Genomic DNA, 10,881 nt, shown 5'->3' on the forward strand with positions numbered 1-10,881 from the left:
ACAAGAAGCATAAGTAGGATTCTAGAGGAGGAATAAGATACGAGGGAACAGACCACAGACACTAGCGCTGCCTTTCCCAGTTTCTAATGAACAGTTAGCATAGTTATAAAACTATATAAACCATAAATACATTATGGCTGTTTCAGTTATCTCAGCAAATATTGCTTGGCAATTTTAAGAAACTAAAGTGGAAAACTCAAGTAACAGTGTAATAAATCTCTACGGCAATGTGTTTTCTGGTACAGATACTTTTTATAAAGATTTTCTTCAAAAGATGTATGGTATCCCTTAATTTATTAACTTATTAAGTTCATTTTTTAATATTACCAGGCATTCTTTTATTTTTATGATTTTACTTCTAGTTAAGTGTATGTCTGTTTGCAGGTATATGCATGTGAGTGCAGATCCCCTTGGAGACCAGAAGAGGGTGTCAGATACTCTGGGGCTGAAGAGATGGGTGGCGGGGTTGGGGACCGAATTCAGGTCGTCTGCAGGCGCACTGCATGCTCTTCACTGCTAAGCCTACATCACTAGATGTTCTGAATGGTAGGCCATGGAAGCCTATAGAAGAAATGTTAATTGTTAATAAAAACCTTCTGAACTGGGGAGAGAATGCTATGGTTTTACAATACATAAAAATCTGTAATATTCTGGGGATATTAATTTATAAAATATCATTGTATAATATTTTTAGATTTATACCGACTTTAAAAAAACCACTCTCAATGAGTAGAGTTTTAGGTAGTTTTTCTTACCTTGTTCACCACTAAGTATACTGATTTTACATACTAGAGCAGGGAGAGTATACGGAGTGAGATTCAGAAGAAAATCAATCTCTGCCTTTATGTGTTACCTCTGACAAAGTCAGTGTTTCAGCCAGCCTGTGTATATTACACACTGATTGAAAGGTGACACCATTAGAGATTATAAATAATTCAGCAAATCGACTCTATCTGATTAGCTTTTGAAAACAGTATTTCATCTCTTCTCAATGTTCTTTATCGTCATAGTGTGCAGCTGCATTTGAAATCTATAGTTCCTGGCATATCTGGGCTAAGGTTATACTTGGACTTTACCAAGCCTGTCAGTCCCTAACTTTCTCCCACATTTCATTATATCATTCCAGTTATAATTAGTTGTCTGGTAAAATTAAGAACAGTCTATTTCAGTGAATGCTCATGTGAACATTTAACAACTTTCTGCTGGAATGACAGCTTTGCGACAGGAGGAATAAACTAGAAAAGCGTAAGTCGCTAAAGTAACCTTAGTTCACTCACTGCTGCCAGTTCAACCAAAAAAATGTGAAGACTTTGATTTCTCCTTTTTGTTATTAGGCATCAGGCAGATACTTCCTGCCAGGAGACAGGCTGCATTTTGATGCCATTCCTGCCTCAGCTGGCATGGCTTGAACTGCCCAACCTGTCTCCACTGCTATGGCTCCCTAGGAACTCTGCTGCTGCTAGCATTGGCTCAGCTGAGTGCTTTGACATTGAGCTTGTCTGTAAAAGCTATTTTAGTGCTCAAATCCATCTTCTTTCCAAGATTGCAAACTGTTGCAGCTCAGATGCAACACTCACCATTTGATTGCTGTGAAGGAAGGGGGCCGCATGGTTACTATTAGCTTCTGTCAGTAGCAGAATCTACAGCATGAGGTGCGCTTAGCAAGACCGAAAGCATCATATGTAACCTTGACAGGTCTGGAGCCCAAGTGGCTGAGGCACTGCTCTCCATGTACTCACTGTGTATGCAGTGCTCTCTACCATCTGTCCTGTAAAATGGTGAGCTTTCAGGGGTAGCATGACTAAGGAGGCACTCACAGACAGTCCTAAGAACAGTTGAGGCAGTACAGTGAGTGCTATAGGAAAAGCAGTGATGTTTATTATTTTTTAGGATGAAGACACCCAAGTCTTCATTCACCAACTGTCCTACTCACTCAAAATGGGAATAAGGAGAAATGAAACTTACTCTTTAGGACATTTTCTGTATGTGTCTTCAAAGGAGGGGGTACCAAATTGCAGTAGTGTAGTAATATTTTTATAGCACAATCTCATTTCTTTCGTGTTCTTTCTTGTTTTACCATTGCCTTTTCTCATTTAGGCAAGTAAAGCTATGAGCTGGTGATTAAGGACCATAGTAAAGCTTCAACTCTTTCAGAGTTGAAAGAGACAAAAAAGCAGAAGGTGGGGGTAGAATCCTATTGTTAACTTGCCCAAATGTGTGCAAAAGCAGAATAAACAACTATCTGTTTATGTAAAAACCCTTGGTGGATTCCCAGAATTCCCTGTGGGTATGTCTTGAAGGAGAGCAACAGGGACCCTCTGCTTCTGGCTAAGCATGAAGCAGCTTCCCAAATCCACAGCATAACAAGGATGTTTCTCATTGTGGAAGACATGCTACAGTTTGCCAGAATGCCTCGCTTTCCCTCCTGGGACAAAGCTAAACAACCCTGCTCTATCTCCCGTGCCATTCACTGGAAAGCTGGTGCTGATTTTTAAAGCCCATATGAAGTTCTCTATTTACTTCTTCCTTTCCCTGCTACTTAAATGTGCACAAACAGGCAGAAGACATTATTTTAGAAAACAGGAATCAGTAAGCAAGGAAAGGAAACTTTGCACTTATTTCAGTTGTGTTTGTTCCAGAAGTTCTTGCTTTGTCACAATAAAATCATAGTAAGTTCATACCATATTATAACTATTGCAGGCATCTCAAATGCCATTTAAACCATACTCAACCCTGTTTAGAGAACTAATCAATACACATACTGCTAGACTGTTATTTCTCAGCTACTGAAACACACATATTATTGTTATAGACATTTAAAAACCTCAACGGTCCTACTTCAGTAATTTTTGTCTTTAATCCAATTGTGACACCTTCAGGAAACTATTTCCCCTGGGAAGAGGTCCTTAGGCTTTGCCAGATTACCAACAGAGCCCTGTTCTAGGTGGAGTCTGAGGAGCTTTGAAGGAGCATAGGCCCTTTTCTCCCCACCTAGTCTTTATGACCCTGCGACCCACACTGCTCTATGATGGAAGACTTTGATTTCTAAACCACTAAGTCAGGGCCTCTTTTATTTAACAGTTTAGTTACTTTATGCAGAGCACTACACCCTAACTAGTAAATGACCCCAGCAAGATCCAGTGGCCTCTGGTTGGATATGACCCAAAAATGACAAATGAGGAGCAAACATTAGATAGGATCACAGAAACTTCTTAGAAGCCAGGAGGCAAACACAGGCGAATCAAATCACATTCAAGGCTAGCCTGGTCTATATAACACATTCCAGGCTGGCCATGCAGGGCTGACCATGTCAAAAGAAAGGAAGGAAGAAACGGAGGGAGGGAAGGAGGGAGAGAGGGAGAAAAGGAAGGAGAAACAGAAACATCTCAGGAGATATCAACCTGGAAGGAAGGTGAAGTTGAATACAAGAAACTAAGATTCAATTATGCCACATAAGCAAACAGTACAATTGAATTATATTTGTATGAGAGTTATAACTTCCATGCAAGACTCAATCTTTTCTGGTATTTTTCTTTTCATCTAATAGATGAGCAGATGTTTTTATTTACTTTATTTCTCAGGTCCTAAGGGCTTCTGAACTTACTATATTTTGTATCTAGCATTTTAAGACATTCTTATTAGTTCCATTCTCAACCAATTTAACACTTCAAGAGACAGAATTACCACAGAGAGATAGGTCAGCATGTCCTATGTTCTTCCAGAGATTTGCTTTTTTTTTCTTTTTTTTTTTAAATTTTATTTTATTAATTTATTCTTGTTACATCTCAATGGTTATCCCATCCCTTGTACCCTCCCATTCTTCCCTCCCTCCCATTTTCTCCTTACTCCCCTCCCCTATGACTATGACTGAGGGGGATTTCCTCCACCTTTATATGCTCATAAGGTATCAAGTCTCTTCTTGGTAGCCTGCTATCCTTCCTCTGAGTGCCACCAAGTCTCCCCCTCCAGGGGACATGGTCAAATATGAGGCACCAGAGTACATGTGAAAGTCATACCCCACTCTCCACTCAACTGTGGAGAACATCCTGTCCATTGGCTAGATCTGGGTAGGGGTTTGAAGTTTATGGCTTTTGTTTTTTGAGACAGGGTTTTCTCTGTGTAGTCCTGTCATCTTGGACTTGCTTTGTAGATCAGGCTGGCTTGGAACTCAACAGTGATCCACCTGCCTCTGCCTCCCTGAGTGCTAGGACTACAGGAGTGGGTCACTGCTCCCCACCCTGAGATTTTTAAAAGATATAACTTTAAAAAAATGTGTTTATTTAAATTAAATAAACAGTCCAGTGATAAAAATTCTTTTGTGTTTGATGTTCTTTCTTCTCCTTATACTTTAAGCAGAACTGTGTATAGAAGGCAGGGCCTAGTGCACACTGGGCAGCTGAATGTCTGCCTCTGTCAAGAAAGGTTCTGAGACAGGTAGGAACTTGATGACATCTCTCTGTTTTGTTCAACTTTATCCCCCTCTTCCCTTTACATTCTTCTGCTGCCTTGATCCTGGATCAGATGAATCCCACTGGAATTTTAAAACTGCTATAAGCATACAGACCCTTGAATTACATGATGGAATTCTTTCTGGAAGAAATACTGTGGTGTTTTATTATTACAGCCGAGCCTGTGTCTAAGACAGTAGCTTTTAAAAGGTACTTGCTGGTGTGTTAAAAAAAAGAATTATCTGTGTATATTTAGGGGCACATGTGTAGAGGTCAGAAGATGACTTTTACCACACGGCTCCCAGGGACTGAAATTAAACACATCAGGCTTGGCTATGAGTGCCTTTAACCCTCGAGTCTTACAAACACCTTCTTTTTCCTTAAAAATATATAAATAAGTATATAAAAATAAGATTTCATTAGCCTAGGATGGTTGCAAACCATCCATGGCCTACCATTCAGCTGTTCTTACCTCCTAAGAGCTGGAATTTTAGACACGTGCCACTATGTGTGGCCTTACTGGCTTCTTAGAATGTTTTAGCAAATATAATAATACTTTGCTCTAATTTTTTGTGTGAATTTTCACAAATCCAAGAGTGAAAAGACAGCATAAGGCACCCACAGTACATATTTCTCACCTTCAGTTGTTATGCCACGCTGGCATTCTTTTTTTTTATTTTTAGACCCTTTTGGAAGTCCTTAAGATCAAACTCAGGGCCATTCACAGGCCACATACTCTCCTCCACCCGACTCCACCCCTGTACTTTTTGGGCTATTTATCTTATTTGAATTCTCAACCTGGACTGTTTTTTGTGTCTTTCATTTTGCTGGTGTATTTAAAAACAAATTCTAGGCATTACATTAGTTTACTTGACTAAAAAATATTTCTGTAGAATAATTACTTCATTTCACATTTAGCACACTTAATAGGACAGTGTCCATGTTTGAATTTTGCCTGGGCCTCAAATAAAAAATGTCTTCTTGGTTTGTTTGAATAAAGAGGGCAAGTGTCCCAATGATTGTTTGGCTGCTATTATCTTTAGTTTAATAGAAAATTCTTTTGTTTGGCTTTGGTAATGGTGGTAGGAATTGAATCCAGGACTGTTTGCATGCTAGGCAGGTGCACTACCACCGAGCTACAACCCCCTCTCTCCTTAAAATGCTACTTATTTGCTGAGGAAGCAATGACATCCTTCTGTCAAAATTCCTTCATTCTCATTCTAGATTTTTCTGACTGCATAGTATATTGTTCAATACATCTTTCTGTTTTCTACTTAAAACAAAACAAAACACTCCTTGGCTCTCAAAAAGAAACGTAGGGTTCTTTTAGCAAGATTATGGCATAGGTGACACTGTGGATACCTCAACTGCATCCAGGAAAAATGTAGTATTTGTCTGAAAGTTGATGACTTAACAGTCACCAAAAATACTTAGCAAAAGTACAACATGGTGTGACAGGAAGGTAAGGCACAGGTCAACAAACAATGCAAAAGGGTACAGAGGGGCCGGGCCAGAGAAAGAGAATACCTCAGGCAAGGCTCTAGGAGGTGGAATCCAAGTCCTCCGAGCTGTCCTGGACATCCGTGCTGTCGCTGCCACTGTCTACGCCAGCGGGGTTCTCCAGGTGAGAGGCCTCTTCAGCACCCGGAAGTGTGCCGTCCTGGGCCTCCCTGGAGCCCAGAACCACGTAGCCGCTTTTCTTCAGCACCAGCTGCCTTCTCAGCTCATCTGCCATCGTTGAGAGATCGCGCTTCATGGCGTAGGCGTCTTCCCCATCGGCATAGTACTTGGGTTCCACCTCACTAACCTGGAAGTTGAGGGTGTTAGCATACAGGTGCAGGGCCGCCCTGTTGCTCTTCCTGACGTGCAGGGACACGTACTTAGCGCTGAAGTTCTCGATCATCGCCCGTGAGGCCTGGTCCATCAGCTTCTGGGCCAGGCCGAGGCGCCTGTGCGAGCGCTTCACCGCCAGCGAGGTGATGTGCCCGTGGGGGACATCGTCGGGGTCCTCCTCCATCTTGGCCAGGACATAGCCCACTATCTTGCCGTCCTCGTCCTCCGCGATGTAGGAGAGCTGGGGCCACGACAGGCCGTGGTAGAAGTAGTACTTCATCTGGTAGTTCTCCGGCAGGCAGAGCAGGTTGCAGTGCTGCATGTTCATCAGGTCGTCAGGCCGGGCATTGCGGATGTTCATCCTGGCGGGCAGGGCCTGCGTGCCCACACGGCGCCGTTGCCTCAGGGACTGGCTTCAGAAGGTACAGCCCGCGAGGCCCGAGGTGGAGACCAGAGGCGGGAAGGCAGACGAGCGGAAGGGGCGGAACTAAGGGCACTTCCTGAAGCCTGCAGTCCCAGCCAAGGAGATTTCCGGTTCACAAGCCTGCGACTGCGCAAATGGGGAGGTGGGCGGAGCAAGAGGCCCTAACTCCGCTTCATCGCTTCCGGCGTTCCGGTGTCTTGTATTTGTTTCAGTTTTATCTATCTATCTATCTATCTATCTATCTATCTATCTATCTATCTATCTATCTATCTATCTATCTATCTATCTATCTATCTATCTATCTATCTATCTATCTATCTATCTATCTATCTATCTATCTATCTATCTATCTATCTATTTTCTCTATGTTATCTTAGCGGTTCTGGACTCGCTTTGTAGACCAGGCTGGCTTCGAACTCACAGCAATCCTCCTGCCTCTGCCTCCTGAGTGCTGGGATTAAAGGCATGCACCACCATGCCCGGCTCACTTTTAACTTTTTAAAAAACTTATTCTGTGTGCGTGTACATATGGTATGTATGTATATATCTATGTATGTAGGTATGTGTGTGTGTGTGTGTGTGTGTGTGTGTGTGTGTGTTGTGTATGTGTAGAGGTCAGAGAGCTTGTACAAGTCTCTTCCAACATGTGGGTCCCAGGGATTGAACTCAAGCCCTCAGTTTGTTAGCAAGCATCTATAGTCCCTATACTGGATGAGCCATCTATTTGGACTCAATTTTTCTGTTAGTTTGCCCTCATCTAAACAGCCCTATGTAACTAAAATAAACCAGTGCATCAGTGCCATCACAGGTAGCCTGCCCTTCCTGCCCCTTATCTCCTGGATCCCTACCTATTAGGTTTCATATAATAAAATTATACTGTATGCATTTGTTTTGTGTATTTTTTCCACTCACTATATGTAAGTTTGTACACAACTGAGGCTTCTCTATAATCTCGTTTGCTATTCCATTGTCTAAGTTTATTGCAATCCACTGGAAAGCTTCGTTGTTCATGGCTATTTGTGGTATTTCCGGCTTGGTATGGAGAGTTTAGCTGAATGTTGTTAAATATTTATGTACATGCTCACCTGGACTGGAGAACATAATGCTTTTCAAATGTTATAAATATTCCTAAGCAAATTTGCAAAGTGATTCCTCTTCATTTCAGTTAGAAATATGTTCCTGGTTTCAAAGAAAGAGAGCACCACATCAAATGAAGTGTCTGGGGAATGCAAAACCCTTGATCAAGAGGCTGCACTCAGTGGAAGAAACCCATTCAGGAAGAGCATTGGGGTTTTATGCTTGGATGTATAGTACCACCAGATTATACAACCTCTTTTTTCTTTTTGTTTTGAGACATAATCCCACTAAGTTTTCAAGGCTGACTTTGAACTCACTCTGAAGTCCAGACAGACCTTGAGTTTGAAAGATTCCTGATTCAGTTTCCCAGGTAGCTGAGATTATAGACCTGTGCACTCCACTGCTTTGTGATAGAGTAACACACCTGAGGACACCCTCTGACCTCCATGGACACATGCATGTACCCAAGTAGCTATACACAAGTACACATATGCACAAACAAGTACAGATACTATATTTCCACATTTTAAATGAGTAGCATATTTTTAGATTTATTATTTATCTTTATTTATACAGTATGCTGCCTGCCAGTAAAAGGGCACCAGATCTCACTATAGATGGTTGTGAACCACCATGTGGTTGTTGGGAATTGAACTTAGGACCTTTGGAAGAACAACCCGTACTCTTAACCTCTGAGTCATCTCTGCAGCCCCTCTATACATGTTTTTAAACTTTGAAGAAATTAAACAAAAATAGCCATCCTCAGGGTACAAATGATAACAAATATTGACGTAGATGTGCAGAAAAGAGAACTCTTACATTCTATTGGCAAAGTGTAAACCAGTGTAGCCACTTTAATGGTTTCTCAGGACCTAGAGACAGAAATATGTGACTCACTTATAGCACTTCTGGGCATATAGCCAAAGACTTTTATCTTCTATAGAGATACTTACACTTTCATGTTCATTGCTGTTCTAGTCACAATAGCTAGGGTAACTTTGTTATCTGTGTATCTAAGTCTTATCTTTTCTCTTTGCTTTCTGAGGACTTCGCTCTGTCACATGAAAATCGGTTTCCTTCTGGGCATTAGCAAGCTACATACTGACTAATAGGTCTTGAGTGGATGGAGGCTTATAAAATGATTATGTAATTGGAGGCACCCGTGGTTTGAGACAGAATAAACAAAATCTTCTCTTATTAGGCCCAAATAAATTGTATGATTATAGCACATATTGTTATGGAATGATATTAGTTATTCTTACTGAAAGTATGTAATGAGAAGACATGGAGATACTCATGCTGCCCCACTTTTTAAAGTTAAATTACCATAGTTTTTAAATTTTTATTTTTAATTTATGTTTTCCCTTTACATAGTCTCCTCCCAGTCCCTCCCTCTCACCCTCTTCACCACATCCCCTCTCGCCTTGTCCTCAGAAAAGGGGAACCCCTCATGAACCCACCCACACCAGCACATCAAGCTGCATCAGGACTGAGCTCATCCTCATCCACTGAAGTCAAGCAAGGCAGCTCCATTAGGGCGAAGGGGTCAAAAGCAGGCACCTGAATCCATGTCGTAGACAGCACCCACTCAGCTTACTAAGTGACCCACAGGAAGACCAAACTGCCCATGGGTTACATATGTGTGGGGAGTCTAGGTCCAGTCCACGTGGGCTCTTTGGTGTGTGCTTCCACCCTTGTAAGCCCCATCCATGGGTCTAGGTTAGTTGGTTCTGTTGGCTCTTGCAGCATTCTTGTTTCCTCCAGATTCTTCCATCCTTCCTTCTCACTCTCCCATAGACTCCCTGATGTGGCCCTTCTTCTTATCCTGTGTTCTTACCACCATTTTCACTAACCCAGCTGCATTACCTAGCAAAAGCTTTAAGGTCTGGTGTGCAGATCGTTTCATTATCCAAACCAGAAATAAATCAGACGTAATTAAGCAATCACACTGCAACTCTAAACTTCTCTTTCAGGCCTTGGGAGGTGAGTTGTGTGTTCCGCTAATATTAATTTCCAAATGTAGACCTGCAAAAGATGTTCCTCAGATCCCATAGCCAACTGACTCTAGGGAGATTTGATCTATGGCTTGAGCAGTAGCCAGCAGAGTATGAGAAAGGGGCAATACAAAGATATCTTTGATGACAACTTACAAAGGTGGATGAAATTTTTTTTTTTTTTTTTTTTTTTTTAGCTCCCAGCTAGACAGTGCTGGCTGACGTCCAAGTTTTTGAATAATAGAAACTTTTGTTACCCTGGTCTTAGAAATCATTTCTTAGTGTCGCTAATCTTTTGATTGTTTTTAACATCCTCTGTTGGCTTCCTAGTGCTTCTGCCATTCACTGTATATGTATTAAATTTCCTCAATTTAAATTACATGAGATAGTTTCATGGCTAGTTGCTGACTGGTGTAAGAATGACAGTATTCCATTATGTATTTTAATATGAATTTAAAATCTACAGCTACTTTTCCAGTCCAAAACAGAGAAGTTGAACAATATAGGCACTAATTAGTGATTTAATAAGGTAGAGGGGGGGCTGGAGAGATGGCTCAGTGGTTAAGAGCACTGACTGCTCTTCCAGAGGGCCTGAGTTCAATTCCCAGCAACCATATGGTGGCTCACAACCATCTATAATGTGATCTGATCATTCTGTATACATAATAAATAAAATCTTAAAAAATAAAAATAAGGTAGAGTATCTAAAGGAAGTGATGAGTCATTTTAAACTGGAAGTGTTTTTGCTTGAGGAGGCGCCATAAATCGTTTGGCTATTGCCAGATTATTTCCATATTAGTGTCTGACTGTCCTGTGTGCTGCTGGACAGTAAAATACTGGATGTAGAAGTCAATGATAGTATTGCATGGTAGATATGAGTATATGTGGGAGTGACATGTGACAATAAAGGGAAAGTGATGAACGGGGACTCGCTGTTGTGACAAAAGGAGTGAGGTAGCATTATTGAACCACCTGGGTATGGTAAACATAAGCGACTCACATTCTTATCTTATGGCTTGGTAACTATGATCCTGGACAGACCACTTCAGTGCTTTAGGGGCTGGCATTTTTCCTATGAATGTTAGAACTCTATGTAGTAACTCTC

The 10,881-nt window shown here is 41.4% G+C and overlaps 1 protein-coding gene across 1 annotated transcript; it reads right to left on the reverse strand.

Moving 5' to 3' along the window:
- Positions 1–5,988: 5,988 nt before the first annotated feature.
- Naa11 (N-alpha-acetyltransferase 11, NatA catalytic subunit) lies at positions 5,989–6,642 on the reverse strand. Its single transcript, XM_051170817.1, has one exon. The coding sequence runs from the start codon at positions 6,640–6,642 to the stop codon at positions 5,989–5,991; it is 654 nt and encodes a 217-aa protein (XP_051026774.1).
- Between the last annotated feature and the right edge of the window lie 4,239 nt (positions 6,643–10,881).

This window comes from Acomys russatus, chromosome 28 (genome assembly GCF_903995435.1).
Source record: "Acomys russatus chromosome 28, mAcoRus1.1, whole genome shotgun sequence".
NCBI classification, from domain to species: Eukaryota; Metazoa; Chordata; class Mammalia; order Rodentia; family Muridae; genus Acomys; species Acomys russatus.

Coding starts and splice junctions, on each gene's coding strand:
- Naa11 (XM_051170817.1), bottom strand. CDS start 6,642: ATGAACATCCGCAATGCCCGGCCTGACGACCTGATGAACATGCAGCAC.